At 33.3% G+C, this 25946-nt stretch overlaps 1 protein-coding gene across 1 annotated transcript; it reads left to right on the top strand.

Moving 5' to 3' along the window:
- Positions 1 to 10057: 10057 nt before the first annotated feature.
- LOC103502446 (chromatin-remodeling ATPase INO80) lies at positions 10058 to 25009 on the top strand. The gene is made up of 23 exons (XM_008466380.3): positions 10058 to 10400; positions 10701 to 10788; positions 10891 to 11287; positions 11370 to 11802; positions 11915 to 12115; positions 12237 to 12347; positions 13138 to 13553; positions 13657 to 13765; positions 13853 to 13933; positions 14016 to 14188; positions 18454 to 18579; positions 19028 to 19189; positions 19275 to 19332; positions 20108 to 20335; positions 20422 to 20568; positions 21415 to 21966; positions 22116 to 22373; positions 22470 to 22577; positions 23020 to 23114; positions 23246 to 23402; positions 23605 to 23802; positions 23892 to 24044; positions 24297 to 25009. Exons 1-23 carry the CDS (start codon positions 10344 to 10346, stop codon positions 24528 to 24530), a joined length of 4542 nt encoding a protein of 1513 aa, XP_008464602.3. The 5' UTR covers positions 10058 to 10343; the 3' UTR covers positions 24531 to 25009.
- Positions 25010 to 25946: the final 937 nt, after the last annotated feature.

The raw sequence follows: 25946 nt of genomic DNA, 5'->3' as shown, positions 1-25946 counted from the left end.
TTCTTTAATTAAGTAACTAATAAATATTGTTTTTCTCCCCTCATGATTCAACAACTTTCCAAGTTTCAACAAATTGGAGACTTTGTTGAAGTAGTTGTTAGCTTAATAGAAATAAGTTGAAAGGATCTATCACTTTAGTCGTTGTTGCTTTATTTCTCTATGTAAGTTGCTTTACTTTTGTTTCTAAATAAGTTCCTTTATTTTATACATATATATACATATATGATATAATGAATAAGTTTTCGCTTAATAGAAATATGTAAATCCATAAAAATGTTCGTGTATATAAATGGGTTCAAAATTTTAGGTTACAAAAAAAAAAAAACAATTGTAATAATTAAAGCTACTTTAAAAAATAAAAAAAAAATAAAAGATCTTCGGACGTACAAAATACAGTGCCTAGAGATCATATACAACTCCCGACATGGTACACACGTCGTTGGGAATACATCCCGATGCCATACATACGGTGTTCGGAGATGATCTCCTGCCACTGGACATACGATATTAGGAGTCGTATACGATCTCCTTACTTGCGTTTTCGACATCAGGAAAGCAATTTCTGACGCATTTCACCTGACTAAGATTTCAACGGACATTTATGCGTTGAGAGATCTTTTTTCAACACTTTTTCATATATCTCTTGACGATATTGTGTTTCAGAAGATCCCACATTTCTTATAGTATAAATAGCAACGTTATTAATAACTAGTTAATTGGTCATATTTGTTTGATCAAAACTCAAAATTCCATCTTAAATAGAAGTTATTTATGTCTATCTAAAATAGAATTCAACTTATTTATATCCAAAGATAACGTTTATCTAAAATATGTTTGTTTATATTTTTCTGTTAGGTAGAAAGGTTGTATTGAATTTATTGAGAAGGAAGAAGGGTATGAGTGTAATTTAGGTAATATGAAACGACAAATACATGGGGGCAGGATTTGATGCGCGTAAATGGATTTTTGAGTTTGACACGGGTTAGCCACTTTGATTCTAAATTTATTTATAGAATAATATATATAATATAAAATGAAAAGTCAACCATAACAGGCTCCGCCTCCGCTGCCTCCTTTCTCTCCCAAACCAACATACGGTATTTGAATTTCATCCTCACTTTCAACAACAATTAATTATACTAAAATATATCCTCCAACTTTCCTATACTTTTCAATTATCTTAATTTATCCATTTTTAAAATGTTTCCTTTTTTTATTTTATTTTTTCTCCAAAATCCACTTTTTTTTTTAAGTTTCTCTCTTTCTTAAGAACAAAATACTTTTTTTTTTTTAATTCTACCTTTTAGTTTTAAATACAATTTTATATTACTCCTACCCTATTAAAATGATATAATTTTAGGGAACTTTTTATAAATATAACAAATGGATAAAATATTTAGCACCGTGTAATATATGAAAAACCTCATAAAATTGACTATTTTTTTTTTTAATATTACAGGTTTATCATTTCCTTTTATCTTTTTTTTTTTTGCAATTTTTTTCCATCGTCTTTCTTCTCTTCCTGTTTTTTCTTTTCAAGAACGTGTATCAAATATAAAAGATCTATTTTTAAATTTTTTTTTCAAATTGTTATTTGGTTGTTCATATAAAAAACGTGTAGCCAAATCTAAATGATTTTTTAATTTTTTTTTTCAAATTGTTATTTGGTTATTCAAGATCGTGTAGTAAATATAAAAAAACGTTAAAAAAACATTGTTTAGATTTGTGTAGCTAAATCTAAACAAAAAATAACGATCGCGTAAAAAAAATAAATGAGCCAAATCTAAATGACGATCATCTTGAAAAAAATCATTTAGCCAAATCTCTAAACAACAATCGCGTAGTCAAATCTAAATGATGTGTATTAAATAATCTTGAAGAAAAATCGTTTAGATTTGACTACCCAAATCTAAACGATCGTGCATCCATGTAACCAAATTAAACGAGAAAATCTTAAAAAAAAAACTCATCGTGTACAAAACAATATTCAAATCTAAATGATTGTGTACCAAATATATTACGCGCATTGTTCACGCTGTGGTTGACATGACATTTTTGGTATTTTCCATTATGCGCCTACGTGCTTTTTCTATTTTCGGAATTGTTCTATATAGCGAAAATATTTTGTTCCTTTGTTATATTTTTTAAAAGATTAAAATTTGAAAATCTTTATTTGATATTTCGATTTCAAAATTTACACTTTAGTATATTAAATTTTCATTAAATAATCACTTTTCATTTTGGTGTTACTATTTATTTATTACTTTTAAAAGCTTACGAGAATTTTGATTAATTAGGTTTTACTAATTTTCATTTTATAACTATTTTCTATTAATTAATATATATTAAAGTTTGAATTTAATTATTAAAAATCAAGTTTACATGTATAATTTTTTAAAGGGGATTTCGTAAAAAATCACAAAAAAACAAACTATTTACACTTCACATAAAGAAGTAACATTTACTTACATAATATAAACCACCATTATTGATGAAGTCTCAACTTTTTTATAGCAAGAGAAAGGGAAGAAATGAAACTGAAAGAAAGAGAGTGGAAAATTACTATTGAGAGAAAGGGAGTCTATGCCTTTCTCTCAATAGTCATTAATCTATATGGTTGTGGGTTGCAGAAGAAAATGGGAATGTGAGAATGGAGAAAAGAGTTATTAGAGAGGGAAAAGGTAGAGAAAGAAGATGTAGGAATCAAACTTTGAAGAGAAAATTTAAGATGAGAGAGTGGATTCCTTCTCGGAGAAAATATAAGATGAAAATTTTCGTGGTAAAAAAGGGAAATCAAAGGAAAAGATAATGATGAACAGAGAATATTGTGGCTAAGTATCTTAAAATGCGTGTTGGGACATGTGGTTGGACTTTAGTGTAGTTATTTATTATTATTTATAATTAAGTTCAGTTGATTTAGTTTTATTGCTTTTGAATGAATTTAAATTGAAAAAATATGCGTTTTTAAGGTGTTAAACAAAGACTTTTAAATTTTATAAATAACTAAACCAAACCAACCGATTTGGATGGGATCAGTGTGCTTCGGTTCTTCGATTTTTTCGATTCGTTGCCCACCCCTACATAGGCAACATCACATGAAAAGCTAGGCACCAAAGATAAACTTAAAAAGAACATCACATACTACATACTACAAGCATCTCATTAGAGAGTTAAGAATGAGAATGTTGGATTTTATGTCCTAAAACTCGTAGATATTTAATGTAAATAGTCATTACAAAAAAAAATTTTATTGTTATCATTTCAATAAGAGTTATTGATTATTCTATATTAGTGTTGTGTTAATAATACTAAATTTAATAAACTAACATCCTAAACAGTGTAATGAGCCTTAAATTGTATGTAGAGACATAAAAGGTCAATGTTCTAAAAGGATTGAAATTCCCACGACGAAAGAAAATGAATGGCTTGTGTTATAATTTCCTTTGTAAAATTAAATCAAACATAGAAAAACTAAAACTTGGCATACACTCTAAAGCATGCTTTCTTTACACAATTTTAGATAAAAAAGGTATACCAAATACTAGCCCTTTTAAAGAATTGTTCTTTTCACTTCCTCCGCAGTAAATAATTACGACCTCTTCCTGATTCTTATCGAGCGATTCAATAACCATAGCAATATTCAAAAAGGAACATTGCAACAAAATTACCTTATTATTCTCAAGGTGAGAATCAAAAAGAGTTGTGAGCTTCCATGATTAATTTTGGTGGAAAGGTAAGTGTTGTTTTTTTTTAGAGAAAAATCTAGAGAACGAATATAAAATAGAAAGAGAGATATTGGACTCAGACAATTGTAACAATCCAATTTCCCAACTCCTTGATACCTTAATATATGAGAGACACGAGGGAGTTAAACTCCCCACTGATATGAAATAACTCACTGTCAGTAACTTTCACCAAAGTTATGTGAGTTATTAAACAAATTTTAAATTTATATTTTATTGACTTACTTAATATGAATAAATTTAAACCAATCTCATACAACACGTAGTTTATATTATATCACATATAGTATAATCTATACCTTAATTCTTTCATATTACCTATTTCATATTAATTTTACACGATCTCTTCTTGTAGATCTCCTTTTCTAAACAGAACTCCTAGACTATTCGTTTGATGTCTCACCTTGTGTATCGCCTGGTAGTTTGTGTTACACTTTGTATACCGTCTAGTAAAAATTATATATATTAATCAGAACGCTTTGTTGGAAATGACTTATGGGCTTTAGCCCAAATAGCAAAGTAACAATAAATTGTCCCACATTGATAAACCTTGAAGTAGGAAGAGGATATATAATCTCAAAGATTCAAAGGGGACTACAAACTAAGTAAGTGGTGATAGTATAACCCTATCCCATACGCACGTCGCCGTCTGTCTGTTCGGGGCAACCGCGCTTGCACTAAAAAAGGGATATAATCAATCAACGTGTTTATCTGAATTTTGCTCTCTGCCATAATTTTACGATATTCGCTCATGTCCTCTCTTTGTCGACAATCATTCTCCTCCACGCCTTCATCGCCTCCTTCTGTTTTACACACATCAAAATCAAATCACTCCTTCGAGTTCCTCCTCTCATCTTTCTTTCCTCCACCTTCTGAGCATTTACATAAAAGCTTTTGTTTATATTCCCAGTTCTGATGAGTGCACGTTAATACTGGAAAATTGTGTTAACCTTGGGGAGCAATCGACATAATGATTAGCACCATGGTCAGCCGAACTTGCTTTCAAGGCAGTAGTTCGTCAAGGCACAACAGTCATCTTGGTCGATAGTTTTAACATTTCTCTAACAATCTGAAAGCAAGTATGTCGATCAAGACCTCCAACAAAATTCTACCTGACCTGTCCAAACTTGAGCCACTTAATGGAACGAACTACCGTTTTGGTCCCAAAAGTTATTGATCTTTTTTAGCAACTAGAAGTTGATTATGTCCTCACCACAGATCTGCCGTCTTCTGATCCCCCAGCTACCACTCCAACATCTTCTGATCTAGAGTCATCTACATGGCCTTCTGCTACTGTCGCTGACCAAGTAAAGAAGGACCAAGTGATCGATCTTGAAAAATATGCAAAGGATAACAAGACTGTTCGTGGACATCTGTTAAACCACATGTCAGACCCGATGTTTGACCTGTTCGTAGCTCAAAAATCTGTCAAAGACATCTAGAGCACCCTGAAATCACGATATGGAGGAGATGATGCTAGTTCAAACAAATCTTGCACTTCACAACGTTGTTGTAAATCATATGTTACATGGCCCTTTTGGAGAAGATAACAAAAAGTGTCCTTGCATGATCAATGGAAAATGTAAATTCCATTATCCACGATAGTTTTCATAAAAAACAATGCAAGAGAAAGATGCGTACCCAATACATGTAGAAGGAGAGATGACGGAAAACAAGTATTTACAATAATATTAATTTTTATTGTTTTATATTTATTTTTATAATATGTTTCATAATAGTGATAAGTTACTCAATTTATTTTCTTAAAAATATAACTTTTCAATTATATCAGATAACAATAAGAAAAAGATTTTTGATAATCAATGTGTTGTGCCTTATAATCTACACCTACTTTTGAGATACAATTATCACATTAATGTTGAAATATGCTCGGGGTGAAAGCAGTTAAATATTATACAAGTATATTTATAAGGGGCATGATAGAGCATCGGTTTATATATCACATGATGATGACAATAAAAGTATTGATGAAATAAGAGATTATCTAGATGTAAGATAAGTATCAGTTCAAAAGGCATTATGGAGAATTTATGATCTTAAACTGAATGAGACATATTCTCCATTTATAAACTTGCAACTTCACCTTCCAAATATATGGTGTGTTTCTTATTGGGAAATCAAATTTTGAAGAAACTTATACGTTAGGATCATGTCTAAAAAAAACAATGTTAATAGAGTACTTTCATATGTGTCTAACATCTGAAACAACCTGAAAATTGTTATATGAAGAGTTTCCTTAATATTATGTATGGGATAAACAACTATGGATTTGAAAGTAGGGGAAAAAAGGAATAGTTGTATTACACATTGTAAGAGCAAATCCAAAGGAAGGAGAAAGATATTACTTGCATTTGTTATTAAACCATGTCGGGGGACCGACGTCATTTGAGTCCTTATTGATAGTCAATAGAAAAAGAGTTCAAAAATTGAAAGATTCAACAAAAGATGGCTTCTAGAATTTAATGAAAGTGCATGAAGTAGCTTCGTTTGAGATGCCTTATGCTTTTTGAAGACTTTCTGCAACAATCTTCGTGTATTGTGAACCCGTGTAGATGTGAGAAAACTATAGGAAAGATATTCTCACGAATTGTTAGATGATTATAGAAAAGATGAGCCAGAGAATGTAGAATATCAAATGCAACACGCTTTAAGAGACATAAAAGTGTTCCTAGAGTCAATGGGCAAACAAATCACTATGTATGATTTGCCTAAAATCAAACATATGCCATAAGGTGGAAACAATTCCTATGTATAAAAGAAATAATCGACGAAAAATCAATTGTAGTATCATATGAAGATATTCAAGCTTTATCAAAGTTGAATGAAGATCAAAAGATTGCATACGAATACTATTGTTGACAGAATTGTGAGTAATAAAAGTGGTGGTATTTTTTATTGATGGTTCGGGAGGAACAAGAAAAACATTTTTGTATCGTGCTTTATTAGTTACTATAAGATCCAGAAATATGATTGCAATTACAACAACAACATCAAACGTTGCTGCTTCAGTTATGCCAAGAGGACTAACAACTCATTCAAGATTTAATATAACTATTAGAAACAAATAAGTCATATGTATGCAATATTTCTAAGCAAAGTAATAAGGCAAAAATGATTAAGCAAGCAAAAGTAATAATTTGGGATGAAGCGCCAATAGCAAAATATAGGCCACAATAGAAGCAGTTGACAACTTTTAAAGATATAATGGATAATCCAGAACCATTAGGTGGAAAGGTTGTTGTATTTGGAAGAGATTTTTGAGAAGTGTTACATGTTGTCCCACGAGCTACAAGACAACAAACTATTAATGAAAGTTTGGTAAAGTCATACATTTGGAATAAAATGGAGAAAACCCAACTAACTAAAAATATGAGAGCTCAAAGTGATACCCATTTTGCATAATATTTGTTAAATATCGGAAATGGAACTAAAATGTCAACAAAAGATGATTATATTCGCTTTCCTGCCAATATTACTGTTACAGGTGTAGATGTGGAAGATTTTACATTTAAGTTATTGAATATTGTTATCTTGATCTCAAAACATACGTTACTTCAACAGAATACATGACTAGTGAGCAATTCTATCGACAACAAATGAGTATGTTGACCAGGTCAATGAAAGAATGATCGATCTGTTTCCTGCAAAAATGGAAGAATTCATGAGTTTTGATGAAGTAATTGATGATACACATAATGATTATCAGGAGGAATTTCTCAACTCATATTATTAAGAAACTTAGACCCAGACAATGGTCTATGTAATGGAACTAGAAAGATTTGTCATGAGTTTCGCAAAAATATAATTTATGCAGAAATTGCAATTGGACAAAATGTAATGAAAAAGTTTTTCTATTACGAATACCAATGAGTCTTGCAAACGACGAAAGATTCAAGTTCAAAAGAAAACAACTCCCAATAAGATTATGTTTTGCAATGACTATCAATAAGGCTGAAGGACAGACAATACCAAATGTAGAAGTTTATCTTCCTGAGGATGTCTTGTCTCATGGTCAACAATACGTAGCCATATCAAGAGGAATTTCTATGACAACAACAAAGAACCGGTGAAATCAAAGAATCTCTAGACAAAAAACGTTGTATATAAAGAAGTTTTGAATTTGTAGCTTGAATTGGTTTAATTCGTTTTTTCTTTATTATTATAATAATAATTATTATATGGAGAATTATAAAAATTGACAAAGTGAGCAAAATATTTACACTCAACAAAATCAAATGTAGTGAGTAATTTTTCTTTCATTTACATTTTTTGGTTATTTGCCATGAAAGGTAAATGTTTGATATTTTTATTATTTTTTAAAAAATTGCATTATTATTTGTATTACGTAGAGAACAATAGTTGAAATACATATTTTTCCAGTTACACACGATAATCAAAATTATAATCAATATTAATTAAAATTAAACTTTATAGAAATATATTAAATTCGTACAAACATATCTTGAATACAATTATATTATTTAAATAACTGTTAAAATAGAATTTAAAAAATAGAAAAACGTGCATTGCAGGTGGTAATATATTGGTGTCTAATAAATGTAAAAAACCTTTAATTTATTAAATAAAAATCTTTTAAAATATTAAAATGCTTAAAAATTAATTGTTGTATTAGATAGTTTTTAATAAAATAATCGATGTATTAAACATTTTTTTTTGTTATAATCCAACCTCAACTTTTCAATTTTGTAGTTAATAGTTACATTTTTTTAAAATTTTTTTTGGTATAACGTATAATTAGACACACCAATGAACATATTAGTGATTTAGTATATAATTTTTGAAGTTCGATAACTATATGAAACAAATTTAGCATTTAAGAGACTAAAAGTTTAATCTTATGTAAAGTTGTGGTTAGTGGCGGACCCATGAATTTCATATAGGGAGCGCTATATAATAAACACACTAAAAAATATAAAAAATATATTAATAGCTTCAAAGATTAATTAATTTAATACGTATTACAATTATTCTATACGAGTTTTCATATTCTGAAATCGATCAATAATAAGTTTATTATCTCATTTATCCAACAAATCTTTCTCAATATAAGTTATAAGACAATCATTCATCAATTAATCTTTCATTTAATTACGCAACCGAGTATTCACAATATTCATAATAGAAAAGGTTCTCTCTATAGTAGCTATTGTTGCAACAAGTAAAATCAATGCCAATGTGAGCAACCAATAAAGTAATGGATAGACCTTATCTTTTTTTGTAATGACCATTTTCACTGCATGGTCACCAAAACTTTTTAGTTCAACAAACTTTGAACATGTATCAACAATGTAATTTTGAAGTTGATCCTTAAGCATAGAGAGTTCAATAATTGAAAAGTCTCTTGGATAAAACTAAATAAGTTGATTAAGTTTTTGTCTATCAAAAACAGCAAATGAATTACTTGAATTCAAACAGGCCACACAGAGAAACAATTCCGTACTTGTTTTAGTAAAATGAATTATTCAAATTCAATAAAATTATCTCGTAGTATTTAATTATGAAATAAAATAAAATAAATATATACATAAATAATGTAAAATGTGAATTTAAAAATTGCATCAAAAAAAGAAAAAAGAAAAAAGAAAGAATAATACACTTTTCCTAACAAATGATGGCTATAAGTTAGAGTTTTATCTTATTTAGGTTTTTCTTGCTCTTTTTAAAAAGTTATCTTCCTTTTATGACATTAGGAGTCTTTTAGAGAAATAAAATTATTGAAATTTGGAAAGAAAATTAATATACAAATAATTGCAATAAACAATATTTGAACCATTAATTTGATGGTTATGAAGTGAGAACACATCCACCATTAATATCAGATTTGTGTCTCGCTGGCCTTCTAGTAAGTACGCCCCTAGTTATGACTCTATGATGAAATTTTGGATATGCCAATATTGGTAGGTTAGTTGTTGTGATATTATGATTTTATGATGAAATTTAAGCGATATTATGACTTTATATGAACTAACTCGTGTTCCCTAGATGAAAATCTTGGATCAACCACTATTGGTGGGTAAAGTTAGTCATTGATAGTAATTGTCATAGAAATATAAAATTATTTTGTAAATATATAAACTTTAATTATAAATATTGTTGAAATTTATAGAGTTAGTTATTTAACACCGACTTATGAATTTGGTGGACTAAAATCTTATGTAGAGTTACAAACACAAAAACAAAATGTTGGGATCAATATTATTTGTAATTCAATAATAATGTTAAAAAAAAGTAAGTACTATAGGTTCCAAAAAACAAAGTATGATGTTTGGATATTGGCTGGCCTCTCTTGGCTACGGCGGTGACAAACGTCTTTAAAACTAAAAAGACGGGCGCACGTTAGCATCACTCGACGCCTCTTCTTCTCCGTCTTCCTTATCCTGCGCCGCCATTCTCAACACTCCGACGTCGTCCCCACTCCCAATTCCCAAAATCCCAATCCTCTTCTAGGGTTAGGGTTTTCCTCTTTCTCTCTCATCTCCCTCATTCTCCCGATGCACTGCGCAGATTCTGCGTTCCGTTTCTCTGGTCCTTACTTGCCTTGTTGTTGCCCCTTTTCACATGGACCGTAACAGGCAATCCAAGGACTTGTTCTACTCCAACCTCTTCAACCTCGAGGTTACCCATCTCGCTTTCTTTTTCTTTTTCGCTATTTATCTCTTTTTTTGCCTTCTTTTATTCTGGTAATCATTGTATTGTGTGTGGCTTGTTCTGAATTGCAGTGCCTGGAGCTTTTTTTTTTTTTTCTTTTTCTTTTGTTGTTTAATTCTTAATTTTTGGGACTGTAGTGTTTGATGTTCGTGTTCTGCTGGTTTAGTTGCTTTTTTTTTCTTGGTTTTGAATGTGGGTTTTAGTTGAATGATGTACTGCTATTCTAGAATTTCTAGTTTCCTTTTGAGAATTTTGGGTTCCCTGCAGCCGTTGCTGAACTTCCAACTTCCGCAACCGGAGGATGATTTTGATTATTATGCGAATAGTAGTCAGGATGAGAGCAGAGGTAGCCCAGGTACATGTTTCTCTGATTGAATGTGTGATATCTCATCTGTGAAGATTATGGATATAAATATGTATTTTGAGGTAATTTGTACTGATGGTGGATGTGTATCAGGTAGAACAATTGCAAAACATGGTAATGGTACCATGACTAAGAGAGAGTTGAGCTTAGCGAGGAAAAGAAGACAGTCCCTGAATAGTGAGGAAGAGGACGACAGTGTGGACGATTACTACGGGACACACGTTACTGAAGAGCGATATCGACAAATGCTTGGAGAGCACATTAAGAAGTATAAACGAAGGTCTAAAGATTCCTCATCTCCCATGCCCACACACATGGGGAATTTAGCTCCCAAGGGTAACTCAAGTACAAGAGCTAGGAGGTCAGGGAGTGAGCAACACACAGGATTTCTTGAAGGGGAAACTGCAAATGATTGGACCAACGATTATAATGCTCACAGACCAGGAAGTCACCATGAGGCAGATTTTGCCCTGATGCGTACCCCTGACAGGTTTTCTTCTTGATATGATTATGTTAGTTGTGAGAAATATTTTAGTTGTGGACATTATTTTTAGATCTTTTTGCTTTTGCAGAGTAATATACGAGCCTGCATATTTGGATATTGGGGATGGCATCACTTTCAAAATTCCCCCAACTTATGATAAGCTGGCTGCTTCACTGAACTTGCCAAGCTTCTCTGACATCCAAGTTGAGGAAGTTTACTTAGAAGGTACATTGGATTTGGGGTCCATAGCATCTATGATTGCTCAGGACAAAAGGTTTGGATTCCGAAGCCAAGCAGGGATGGGGGACCCTCAGCCCCAGTATGAATCACTTCAGGCAAGATTAGATGCCTTGGTATTTTCAAATTCATCACAGAAATTCAGTCTCAAAGTATCTGACGTTGGGCTGAATTCATCCATCCCAGAGGGGGCTGCTGGAAGTATAAAGCGAGCTATTTTATCCGAGGGTGGTATGCTACAAATATATTATGTGAAGGTTTTGGAGAAGGGAGACACTTATGAGGTTTTTAATCTATTACACTATGTTTTCAGTTTTTGCATTGTTTTTATTTGGGTTATTTGTTTTTCATATTTGGGAAGGATTGGATATTCCTTTAATATCTTTAGTTCTGCAGATTATTGAACGAAGCCTGCCCAAGAAACAAAAAATAAAGAAAGACCCTTCTGTCATAGAGAGAGAGGAGATGGAGAAGATTGGAAAAATCTGGGTCAACATTGTTAGGAGAGACTTGCCAAAACATCATCGTAACTTCACAGCCTTTCATCGCAAGCAACTAATTGATGCCAAGAGGTTTTCAGAGACTTGCCAAAGGGAGGCATGTATTATCTATTTCTTATTAGAGTTTGGGAATTTGGTTAAACTTTAGTCTAATTATGTTCTTTATTTGGAATGTTCGTAGTGTGGCTTCTTGAACATGGTGTCTTTATCTTAAACAGGTGAAAATGAAGGTCAGCAGATCTCTTAAAATGATGAGAGGTGCAGCTATTCGAACACGGAAATTAGCTAGAGACATGTTGCTCTTTTGGAAGCGAATTGATAAGGAGATGGTATTCTTCTTTTCTACTTTATGAAGTAATTATTTTATTTTGGTTGTACATAAGGTTCTAAAACGTGTTTCTACCCCATGCTTCATGAGTTGGTATGATGGTGACACCTTAAGGCACATGTTTTGGGTTTGCGGCTTGTGCCTCAGTTCTTTCTACCTGGCCTCAATTTCTTTTTCTAACATCAGAAACTATAATTGACATAATGCCTGTGATAACAATCTCGTAGACATATTTATTTATTTTACATTTAAATAACTATCTATATCACCTCCTTTAAACCTATGCTTCCATTTTAGCCCAATGTGTTTCTTCTTTGAACCATCACATTTAGCTTGCTTTGTGAAAGCATGGTTGGTATAATTTATAAATTAAAGGAAAATTTCCAATTTTAATCTTAGTAGGTTGGCAATGTGCCATATTCCACCATCTGAACACAATCTTGTTCCCTGGCTTGTTTTCCCCTGCATTCGTTCAATATAGGAAGGATTTATTTCCTGAATGGTTCGAATCTGTTTCAGTCACAAGATCAGAGGGTTGATTTTTGCAGGCTGCTACTAATTTTTGGCAGTGGGTTCGTTGCTCTGATCCAATAAAATTATGCATCTTGTTTTAACCTCCAAACAACAATGTGAAAATGTAAAAATAAAAAGCTGTTAAACTGAAAACAGAAAATCGTCTCTGAGCAAACCCTTCTTTTTTATTTGTAAGAAAAAAAATTACCTTTCTCTAGTCTTTTTCATTGTATAAAGATGTTTATTTGATCCTTTAGTTCTCTCCATTCATCCTTTAGGCTGAAGTGCGGAAAAGAGAGGAAAGAGAAGCTGCCGAAGCTTTGAGGCGAGAGCAGGAACTTCGAGAAGCTAAGAGACAGCAGCAGAGGCTCAATTTTCTTATACAACAAACAGAACTTTATAGTCATTTTATGCAGAACAAATCAAATTTGCATTCTTCTGAAGCTCTGCCTTCGGGAGATGAAAAACCAGATTACCAAGAAGGGACTTGGGCTTCAGATAGTGCGCCTGCTGAGGAAGAAGATCCTGAAGAGGCTGAACTGAAGAAGGAAGCTCTGAGAGTTGCTCAAGATGCAGTTTCGAAGCAAAAAAGGTTAACAAGTGCATTTGATGATGAGTGCTCAAGGCTACGTCAAGCTTCTGAACCTGATCAAAATGAGGTTGCAGGAGCTAATAACATAGATCTGCTTCACCCGTGAGTTTCCTTTTTGTTCTATAAAATTTTCTTCCCATTTTGGAGTTTGAGGCAGTTCTAGTTTTTTAGTCGAAGTTAATGGAACTAAATTGCTATTTGGCAGCTCAACCATGCCTGTAACTTCAACAGTTCAGACACCTGAGCTGTTTAAAGGTAGCCTTAAAGAATATCAGCTAAAAGGTCTCCAATGGCTGGTCAATTGTTATGAGCAGGTTGTATGAAGTTCTTGTGAATTGATTATCATGGTTTCATTTTCTTAAAGGAAGAAAGTTAAGCTTTCGTCGCATGGTTATTTACAGGGTTTAAATGGCATACTTGCTGATGAAATGGGGCTTGGAAAGACCATACAGGCAATGGCTTTTTTGGCTCATTTGGCTGAGGTGTAATGATCATACTAAGTTTCTTTTTTGGCTCAGTTGTCTAATATTTCTTTTTATTGACTATTTACCCTACTCATATCAGGATAAAAATATATGGGGGCCTTTTCTGGTTGTAGCACCTGCATCTGTCTTGAACAATTGGGTTGATGAAATCAATCGTTTCTGCCCTGACCTAAAAGCTCTTCCATATTGGGGTGGGCTTTCAGAGCGTACAGTTCTCAGGAAAAAGATAAACCCCAAGAATCTATATCGCAGGTAATCTGAAGTTGTAAATTTTCAAAAGTATTTTTAAAAGAATGAAACTGAAGGGTTAGCCCGACCTTTTTGATTCATGTTAAGCTAAAAGTTATAATAACTTAAATGTCTCATAGGTTTGCCTAGTGTTTAATAAGAACAGTTGTAAAGAGTAGAGAAGAAAAAATATAATAATGATGGGAGTTTAAACCATTGTGGTCACCGACCTAACCTGGGATTTAATATCATATGAGTTTCTTAGACAAGCAAATATGTAATAGTAGACCACTATTTGGTCAGATTAGATCAGTCGAGATATGCATATGCTTAGGGTTAGGGTCAGGATGTAGGATAAAAACTTTAACCAACCAAAACTGTTTGTTGGTTTGATTTGTCATTGTTTTCTTGCAGCGATTGGTTGAGTTGAATTGAATTTATGTCTAGCCCATTTTGCTGCTTTGTTTTTTCTTGGGGGGTGGGGAGTTCGGAAGAAACAATGTTCAGTGCTCACCTAGGAAGCACAGACACAATCTGGACACGTGTCTGATACGCCAAATCCCGTGTTTTTTTTTTTAATTTCCGGACACGTCTCAAACACATCCGGACATGCTCACTTCTTTCACCTCCATTCTGTCATAACATTAAAAATTTAACCTCTTTGCTTTCTCTCTCCTGCTCCCTACAACTTGTCATAACATAAATATAAGAGGAGAAGAAAATGATAGGAGAGGGACGAGACTGGAAAAAGTCATTCTTGAATTCTCATTGGAAACTGAAAGGGTCAGCCATCTCCTTCTCTTTCCTCATTAATTGTGGTTCATTGGAAAAATTCATTCTTGAATTCTCATTGGAATAGAAGAAAACCGTTGCTCTCCAATGACTGACTTTTATTAGTCTTTAATATTTTATTCTTTTGTATGGAAATTCACTTACTATTCTCTATTATTCGGTTAAATTGCTAACTTAGGTATAGGTTAAATGTTGAATATACATAATATGTTTTGTACTCCTACAAACTACGATGGTTAAATATTAACTTGACAATTGACAATGACACTGACATTTTATGCTTTTTTTAGTGAAGAACATTTAGTATTTTTTTTTTTGTTGTTGAGGAGAAGAAGAATATTTAGTATTTTGTAGCAAATTTACATATATTATAAAAAAATTAATTTTAAAAAATAGCGGATCCCCAATGTGTCTGTGTTCTATTATTTTAGAAATTGGCGTATCGCCGTGTCCTTTCATATCCGTTTCTGTGTCCTATATTCGTGTTCGTGCTTCTTAGCTGTTCACCTATGTCCTTTAGCTCTAAGGAAAGGAAGTAGACATTTCATGGAGGAATAAAAATAGGAAAGAAGACAAAAAGACCTTCCATTTGGCCAAAAGAATGTTGACATTATAATGGAATTAAGGGGGTTTGACATTTGAAGCTAAACCCATGTTTGGACTCTTGGAATAAACTTAATGAGATTAAGAAACCAAACCCATGGGTTTGGAATATGTTTTTTATTGAATGCCACATGTTTTAGAAAAAATTTTACTTCAACCTTTTATCAGTGATCGATTGTGATCGATCGACAATCATGACGTCCGATTGTTTTGATTGTTGGCTTCGGATCATCTTGATTGTCGGCTCTGAATCATCTTGAACATTGCCTCTAGATCGTTTTGATCGTCGATTATCGACCGTCTTGACTGTTGGTGATCAATCATCTTGATCGTTAGCGATCTACAACTTTGGACGTTAGTGTCGTCGGGTGAACATCTTGATCGTTGGTGAACAATAGTTATCGTTAATGATCGATCGTCATGCCTGTTAACAAACGGTCGTAGTGATGGCCAATGACCAATAGCCATGACCTTTGGCGACCGATTGTCATAATTGTTGACGACCAACCAATTGCCTTAAAAATTGACGACCATTAACTGTCTTCACTATTGATTGACAACTGTCTTCACCAAGGCTTCCTACACTTTTCCCCATGGGTTTGAATAGTAAACACTATTCAAGCCCATGGATTACCCTTTTTTTCCCTAATTTTGATTTGTTGGCCAACTTCGGACACCGCCCTCGGTGACCATTGTCAATCGACCATTGGGTGTCATTTCTGAAAATTCAGCCGTCGAACTTCCAATCACCACTCCGACGACCATCACCAACCTTTAAAAATTAATAAAAATGAGTTTATGAAAAACTCTTTTTTCTGAGTCATCCAAATACACCTTAGATTTAATCACGACAATATTTTTTAAAATACACATTTTTTCATTCTTCTATTCTATTTTCTTCTAGGTTTTTTAATAATAATTATTATTAGATCATCTTTTTTCTCTTCTTTGCTTAAAATTAATATTTCCTTCATTTTAGGATATTTTGTTTGTCTTTTTATATTTTTCCTAGGTGAAGACTGATAACCTATCTATTATGATCTTAAGTATAAATCAAATATTAATATATTGGTAATATAGTGAAAATTATAAATATATATCACATATACCATGGTTTCTTCTTAGTTTAATAACATTTTTCATTTTTTCGTTGGTCAATTTAACTAAAAGACTTGAGACTTATTTGGATTGACTTAAGAAAAAAGTGCTTTTAAAAAAAAAACCCATTGTTATTTAAACCCTTTTGATAAAAGTGGTTTAAAATTCATTGCATGCATATCGTAGGAAGGCACCATAACCATGGCTAAAAGTAACTCCACTTGACTTTTGCTTTTGCTTGACCCTTTTAGTTATGCTTACTTTGAAACCTATTAGATCATTTTTAATATTGCTTAACTGGAACTTTTGTTAACCCCATCATATTACGTGACTTCTTATATATTTTGTGAATGGTTTGTAATATTTCTAATTAAACCGTTCATGTTAATTAGACCATTCATGTTAATGCAATTGTAATCAAAATTATTGTTATTAAATGTTAAAATTTCTCGTTTTTACATTATTGACATGGAAATTAATAGTCAAGAAATTGAATCAGAGGTACACAATATGAAAAAAAATCGATTAAAAAATTGATACATGATAAACTTAGGATGTACAACTAAAAAAAACTAAACAAATTAACTAAATCTAGGAATTCAAAGCCAACAATCCAAACACAGGAATTAGAAATCCAGATTTCCAAGTCCTGCATGCCAAACATAGGCACAAGTCCTGCATGCCCAACACAGGCATTCATATTTCTCTGGCATTAGAACCCCATCGGATAAGCCCGAGACATTTAATTTCGAGGAATTTGATTCCAATCTGCATGCCAACCTAAGCTTTCTCCTTTTGTAGAATGGTCAACCAATGTGGTGGCAAGAAAATTTCTTTGGTTGCTTGGATACAGTGTGCTCAATGTGCCAATTAAAGGCATCTTAAATGAAGGACTAAAATCCGTAGATATAGAGGCAGGAGACAAATAAATGGACCTATCCTTTAAGCATCCTTATTGCACATGTTACAACACCGAATTTGGGGGCAAGATGTAGTTGTCGTTTAGAAAGGGTTACTGGTAAGAGGAGAATAGTAGGATAAGGTAGCCCATCCAGTGATCTCATTGACCTGTAGATGTCTCCTAAAACTAACGGTGCCAAACTTTTTGATCACTCATAGATTGCTGTTTGAAAGAAAGTAAGGAGTGTATTAAAAAGTAGCCCATGTAGTAGAGTTAGTTCATGTCCAAGCAAAGCGAAGATATAGAAGGCAAAAAGGCAAAAAGTGGCCCATATTCCAATTCCAATTCTATAATCCTTCCAAAATTGTATTGCTTCGATTAGCTACTTTGTTTTTTGACGAAGGAGTACAAGAGAATGTTGTATTGGATAATTGTTGTAGCGAAGATGTCTATGACAATAAATAAGTTTTCATTGCTGTTCATCTGAAAAGTGGAGAGGAGCATGGCAACTGATGATGGTTTATGGAAAGAGGGGACTGACTTAATGAGAAGTCAGTGGTCTGTCCCTGCGGGGAGATGGATAAGAGGTGGCTGAGGCATTTTATGGCTATTTAGTGTAATGAAGAGGAAAGAGCACTATGTCCTTGGCAGAGGCCTCTTGAGGGAATGTATCCCTGCTAGGCTCCATTGGATAGTTTCTTCAGTTATAAATTAAAATCTATTTATGTCAATTCATTTAATTTAATTTAATTAAATTTCACCATGTTATTTAATTTTATTTTTTTCTTTTATTATTTTATTTACATTTATCTCTGTTATTTTCTTTATCTTTTCTTCCATGAATGCATTTCATAATCTTATTTCTTCACGTTACTTATTTTTGTTTTCTTTCTAGGGATGCTGGTTTTCACATCCTTATTACCAGCTATCAGCTACTTGTTTCTGATGAAAAGTATTTTCGACGTGTGAAGTGGCAATATATGGTATTGGATGAGGCACAAGCAATCAAAAGTTCTACAAGGTTTATTCCTTTTTACTTTGCATATGGCTTTAGCTGATATACTTTGATGTGGTCTTGGTGCATAGATGCATTTATTTATTTAGTCTTCCAGTCTATGTAAGAATAGATCTATCTTTCAGCCTATCCTGAATATCAGCCTAGACTTCTCCTTGCAGTCTTCCAGTCTATATAAGGATGTTTAGGACGTCAGATTTTGGGTTTTCTTTTCTAATGCTTGTGTATTCTTTCAATTTTTTTTTTCTAAATGGAAGACCAGATTTTCATTAATAAAAAAAGAAAAAGAAAAAGAAAACAAGAGTTATGAGGAAAATCTAGCTGGTTTATACTCATTTATAAGTCCTGTAGTCTGCGACGAATAAAAAATATTACTTAAAAGAATACCATGGTTAGGGTGGCTGTTGTTTAGGCTACACAGTAATGTGTTATGTTGGTTTCATTAAATGGACAGCATAAGGTGGAAGACACTACTAAGCTTCAATTGTCGGAATCGCTTGCTGCTTACTGGAACTCCTGTCCAGAATAATATGGCTGAGTTGTGGGCCCTTCTACATTTCATCATGCCTACTTTATTTGATAGCCACGAACAGTTCAATGAGTGGTTTTCGAAAGGGTCAGTATTAATTAGTTGAGCTACATTGATTTAATCAAACTATGCTAAGCGTAACGCTATTTTGATTCATGGTCTTTTCCTGCAGAATTGAAAATCATGCAGAGCATGGAGGTACTTTGAACGAGCACCAGCTCAACCGCTTAGTGAGTACTTATTCATTAACTTTGGAATCTACCAACTATTTCAGTTTTTCTGTTATATAAAATGAAACTGCACTTTTGTTTGATCCTCATGAATTACTTGAATAATTCAATGTGACAAGATGTTTCTCCCCTTCTTTTTATCATGGACTTACAAAAATTTTTATGTAGAAAATTAAAACTTTGATGTCAATAAAGCTAGATCTAGGGTTGTTCCCATTTCAAAAAAAAAAAAAAAAAAAAAACTTTATCCATGTCACCTTGGTGAAAAAGTACTTGTTGAGTCACAAATGACCTTAGAATTGCTTTCTATTAGAACTTCCTTTTCATGTGGATATTATATATTTGTCGTTCTTGAAAGTTTTAAAGAAAGGACATTTCTTTCAAGACAGCGTTGTTCTTTATCTGGTTTGGAATTGGATCATATACTCTATTTTCATGTTTATTACAAAAGCTTTCACACACACACACATATATATTTTATAGTAGTAATACTTGGGTGCTTACTGGGCTGTAACCATTTTTACGTTAAAAGGAAAAAAGGTAAAAAAATATTTGAAAGAAAAAAATGCTCCTTGGAGCAGACGTGGTTAGACAATTGAGTGGTCAACACCTGTCTTGATGCAGTCTGCACCTTAAGCATTTTTTTCAATTATTTTGTATTAGTAAATGGAACTGGGATCATGGAAGAAAACAAGCGTTGGGAGTTATAAAATATTCAGTATGTTGTAAAGCACTCTGTTGACATTGTATGCGCTTCTCATTTTTTTTTAAACAGCATTCAATATTAAAGCCTTTTATGCTGCGGAGAGTCAAGAAGGACGTAATCTCTGAGCTAACAAGAAAAACTGAGATTACAGTGCATTGCAAGTTAAGCTCACGACAGCAAGCATTTTATCAAGCTATCAAGAACAAGATATCTCTTGCTGAGTTGTTTGACAGCAATAGGCATCTTAATGAGAAAAAAATTCTCAATCTTATGAACATTGTTATTCAGCTAAGAAAGGTATTTGATCTCTCTCGATACACGCACACTCACAAGGACCTTTTTCTTAACAATTAGAGAAGTGTTTTAACTACGTAAATGGGTAGGTGTGCAATCACCCAGAGTTGTTTGAAAGGAATGAGGGAAGCACATACCTGTACTTTGCAGACGTTCCAAATCCTCTTTTGCCCCCACCTTTTGGGGAACTTGAGGACATTCACTACTCAGGAGGTCACAACCTCATTGAGTTTAAGGTAATCTCAGTTTTGCCTCTATTACTTACTAGTTAATATAGTGCACGTTCATTTATAGAAGAAAATAGAGTTATGTCCTCATCCATTTTATCAATTGAGGGTAACCCTCATCCATTAACAGCTTTCCTAAGATATTATGAATGTCATGTGTATTTTCATTTTGCTTGTGGGCCCAAAAAATTTATTAGTAGTTTAGTGTGCCGGGTGTTACTCACAAGCTTTATTTATTTATTTTGGAAACAAGTTTATTGATGTAGAAAATTACTGAAGGGCAAAGTTCAAGCTGAAGGAGTTACAATTTTTTTTTCAAATTGATACAAGATGTAGATAGACTTATTATTAGTTAACATGGATTCCATCTCAAAACCAATTGGCAATAATAAGGATTAGCCCATTTATCTTACAAAAATTGTGAGGTTGCTTGATTTTTCCAATTTGAGGTCTCAACATGTCCCCTCAAAGTAGTGCCTATTTGGGCTCACCATTCTTAGATACAAGGCCAAGGAGGCAAGAACACTGGAAAAATGGTGAGCTGTTGTATTCCTACTTTTTTTTTTCAATGAAAGTTATTTTCATTAAAAGAAAAGAAAAAAGAAAAGAAGAGAAAAACTGTAGGTCTCAATTTTTGAAGCTACAAATGACCGTACTACTACTGAATTCTTTGAAGCATATATGTTTATTTTTTTCCTTTTTATGTGTATTTTCCACATGTTGGATATCTTTCATCGTGAGGGTTTTTATATCTGCACAATAAGTCAGCTTACAATCAGGTTTCTTATTTACTCCTCCCTTGCTTCTTGGAACAAGTGACTGATATTTGTTTTAATCTGATTGTTTGGTTCATAGTTACCGAAATTAGTGCACCAAGAGGTTCTTCGATGTTCAAAATCATTTGCAGCTGCGCATGGCATTGGTGGAGGATGTATTTCGAAACATTTTAACATATTTTCTTCGGAAAATGTTTTCCGATCCATATTCATGCAAGGAGACAATTTACGTCATTCTTATCGTCAGAGTGGTACTTTTGGTTTCACCCATTTGATGGATCTATCTCCTGCAGAAGTTACATTTTTGGCCAATGGTTCCTGTTTAGAACAGCTACTTTTTTCCATAATGAGATGGGACCGACAATTTCTGGATGGAATCGTAGACTTCGTTACGGAATCTATTTATGGTCCGGAAAATGGTCCTCATGAGCTGGGAAAAGTGCGTGCTGTCACAAGAATGTTGTTGATGCCTTCCATATCTCAGACGGACTTACTCAGGAGAAAACTTGCAACAGGGCCTGGTGATGCTCCTTTTGAGGCTTTAGTCATTCCTCAACAGGAGCGGCTTCAGTTGAATGTTGGGCTGCTTCATTCAGCATACACATTTATTCCAAGAACTAGAGCTCCACCGGTATATTTTTTCTTTTCTAAAAATCTGTTGCTATTTTTATTTCTGTAAGAAACAATAAGCGCCGTCTTTAGAATTTGAGGTTCAATGAGAAGTTGTCTTTAGAATTTGAGGTACTTGTTAAATGCTTAGTCACAGCATCTATTTTGCAGATAGGTACCCACTGCTCAGATAGAAACTTTGCTTACCAAATGGTCGAACAATTGCATGACCCTTGGGTGAAGAGATTATTTATTGGGTTTGCACGCACATCTGACTTTAATGGACCAAGAAAGCCAAAAGGACCCCACCCTTTGATTCAAGAGATTGATTCTGAACTACCAGTTTTCCAGCCTGCACTTCAGTTGACGTACAGTATTTTTGGGTCTTGTCCTCCAATGCAAAGTTTTGATCCAGCAAAGTTGCTCACAGTTGGTGTTTCTTTCTCTTCTCACTTTACTTTATCCTTCAAGAAGTATTAAATTATTTATATTTTTCCATATTGTCCTATAATGAATTTTATATAGGACTCCGGAAAGCTACAAACACTAGATATCTTACTGAAACGCTTACGGGCTGAAAACCATCGTGTGCTTTTGTTTGCGCAAATGACAAAAATGTTGAATATTCTTGAGGTACGCATTCTTTATCAGTGCTGCTCTGGCTTTATGGTTTCCTTTGTTGGCATGAAAGTAAATTATCAAAATTACTTAATTAAATTTGAGATTTAAGCTGACTTTTTACTGGCTGGTCCCTCCTTTATTTCACACTTGCGAAGAAAAGATAAAAAAGAAGAAGGAAAGAATTAAATATTTGAGCATTGCTTGATAGTGAGTCAAAATTCCTTGTTTTTCTTTTTAAAGGTGTAATTGTGGCCCTTGAACTTTAAACCACTTTTCGTTCCTGTTGTGTTGAGTTGCAAGCTTATCTTGGCTACTTGAGCTTTTTCAATAAATCTTGGTACTTAAAATTTTAAAACAAGGCACTACCTTTTTAAGCACTTGGCCTTTTTGTTTAACAAGGGTTTCTAGAGTTCATTTGATCGCTTTACTTTACAATTGTTCCATGTCCTTGCAGGACTACATGAATTATCGTAAGTATAGATACCTTAGACTTGATGGATCCTCCACTATAATGGATCGTCGAGATATGGTCAGGGACTTCCAACTCCGGTATGGACTCTCGTGACATTAAAATGAAGTGTTTATCATATCATTTTCTACTCAGTCAATTTGTTCCTTGCTTTTGGTTGCTTTCTGGATCTTAGCACCTTTTTTATAATGCAATTGTGTTATATTTGTAGGAATGATATTTTCGTATTCTTGTTGAGCACAAGAGCTGGTGGACTTGGAATCAACTTGACAGCTGCTGATACAGTCATCTTTTATGAAAGTGATTGGAATCCAACACTGGATTTGCAGGCCATGGACAGAGCTCATCGGCTGGGACAGACAAAAGATGTTAGTTTTCCTTTCATCAAGGAGTTTGAGATTTCAGGGGAGAATGCTGCTGGAAGTTTTGGAAAAAAAAAAAAAATCATTTCTTGAGTCTTTGAGTAAATTTATTGGGCTTGTGAACTGTTTACTGTCTCTCTTTTCTCTTTTTCCCCTTTCTTTCGATATTTTGTCATTGAACCTTCTCTGCTTGAAATTTGCTTTGTAGGTCACTGTGTACAGACTAATATGCAAAGAGACCGTTGAAGAGAAAATTCTTCAAAGAGCTAGTCAGAAAAACACTGTTCAGCAGCTGGTCATGACCGGTGGCCATGTTCAAGGAGACATCTTAGCTCCTGAGGATGTTGTATCCTTACTTCTGGATGATGCCCAGTTGGAGCAAAAACTAAGAGAGATTCCTATTGTGGTGGGTCTGATTTAGTATTTATTTCATTTTCTTATCTCCCATTTGTATACTTTTGCATCTTCAGTTCCCTAAAATCTTTTTGTTGTCAGGCAAAGGATAGACAAAAGAAAAAACAAGCAAAGGGTATAAGAGTCGATGCTGAGGGCGATGCGTCATTGGAGGATTTAACGAACCCGGAAACCCGGGTTACTGAATACGATCCATCTCCTGATCCAGAAAAGACTAAAGCTAACAGTAAAAAGGTACTGAGCTTTCTCTGTTCTGTTATTAGACACTTTGTATTCCAAACTTGGGGGTTTCAATTATAGTGTGAATATTGCTTATGGAATTTTGGGCAAAGGTGTGTCTTATTTTTATTGTTCCAGTATTGCACATCTCTGTCCGCTTTTTTATATTTCCAAAACCTGAGTAGGAATCCATTAGCTTCATGCGGGGGGGAAAACCTGATTTGTTTGCCTATTTATAACATGTGTATATAAATTGACTTCTTGCAGAGAAAAGGTGGTTCTGAAAAGCAAAATTCATCAAAAGCTCGAAGTTTACAAAAGATAAACGAAATGAACCCAGTGGTCGACTTTGACTTGGACGACTCCCGGCAAAATCTTGAACCTCAAACTCAGAAACCAAAGAGACAAAAGCGACCAACCAAGAGTGTAAATGAAAACCTTGTACCAACAACTACCTCCTCAAACGTGGGAATTTTAGAACAGACTCAATATCCACACTAGCATCAGTCGCAAGCTGGATTCAGTGCTGGCATATATGTTGCCATCCTACAAAGCAACTGAACTTCGGTTGCGGAATTTGATCAGATTGATTGATGTCGTAACATGACACCGAAGAGAAGATGGTAGAACTCACTCGTCATCCTTGTGACACGGTCGGTTCTCTAATTTGGGATGGTGTTCGTTTGTTTTTAAGATAGCCAGTGAAGGAGCTCAGCGAAGCAAATGGGAGAAGCTTTGGGAGAGCTTGTGTATATATTATTCAATATGAAGCTTGGGGCCATCACTTACCATTTCAAGGTAACTTAAATTCTCTGTATTGTTATTTTTCTTTCTTTTTGGCGGGGAAATCCTTTGTAATTATATTGATATTTGTATATATATTTCGGCTTCTTGAGAAGAAGCTATGTTCTTTTGCTATATTACTAAGTTTCCAAAGGAAAAAAGAAAAAAAGAAAAAGAAAAAGAGAGCATCTTCATCAGATTGTTATTTACTTCTCTATGTAATATTTTCAGTTCATTTCTTTTGATTATCTGTAGTTATTATTTTGAGAAAATATTAATTTAAACTCCTCAATTTGACAGGTTTTTTTTTTCTTTTGGACATTCCATTACCGTTTGGAAAAATTTTGTAGAAAATTTGTAACTGTATCGATTAAATTTCTAAATTGGAGTATAAAGTCATATTTTCTGTTTTCAAACATTTACTCTAATGTTCTATTTTGTAAAATTGATATTTAAAGAATATATACATGTTCAAGAATTTCAATTGCTGTATGAAAATTTAAGAGTTGAAAAAAATTAAATTATAAGTTTTAGACAATATTGGTGAAGAGAAAATTGGAGGAGGTTGGAAATAGATATAGTACTTATAAAAGTTCAAATAACCCTAACAGTTAAAATCCTAATTCTACCTCAATCATATATCGCTAAAATGCATGATGTTGATAATGCTCTAATACTGTTTGTTGAAATGCCACAAGATGGATTTTTACTGGTTAGTTTTGTTCTCTAACCAAGTTCAATGAATAACATTATTCTCTATCAAATAAGTTGGTTTGCACTCGTCAAAAATTTCAACAATCAAGGTAACATCATCATCTTCATCCATGGTCTCGACTTTTACTCCGTGATTAGATTTCTCTATCGACCTCTTTAGATGTGACAAGTGTTTCTCATCCACCAAATAGGAAAAATGGAGATATACAAAGTATGCTAAACAAAATACGAAAAAATAACAAAAAAATTAAAAACCAAACAATAAAACCACGAACCAAAAAATTCTACTTTGTGAAAAGTTATTACAATCGTATAAAATATTTTCTCCCCCGATCCCAACCATACGGGTATCCTCTGAAAGCTTTTGTATTAGTCATCCCCTTCAATCCACTCTCAAACTAAAGGCTACAAAACAAATTT

Source organism: Cucumis melo, chromosome 8, assembly GCF_025177605.1.
Source record: "Cucumis melo cultivar AY chromosome 8, USDA_Cmelo_AY_1.0, whole genome shotgun sequence".
Classification (NCBI taxonomy): domain Eukaryota; kingdom Viridiplantae; phylum Streptophyta; class Magnoliopsida; order Cucurbitales; family Cucurbitaceae; genus Cucumis; species Cucumis melo.
Note: the sequence above shows the minus strand (reverse complement) of the source record. Positions and strands in the feature narration are given on the sequence as shown.

Bases quoted from the DNA above. Each gene is read 5' to 3' on its own strand.
- LOC103502446 (XM_008466380.3), top strand. From the start codon at position 10,344: ATGGACCGTAACAGGCAATCCAAGGACTTGTTCTACTCCAACCTCTTC. The intron at 18,580-19,027 runs GTTTATTCCTTT...TTAAATGGACAG, and splicing joins GCAATCAAAAGTTCTACAAG to CATAAGGTGGAAGACACTAC. The intron at 23,403-23,604 runs GTTAGTTTTCCT...TTTGCTTTGTAG, and splicing joins GGCTGGGACAGACAAAAGAT to GTCACTGTGTACAGACTAAT.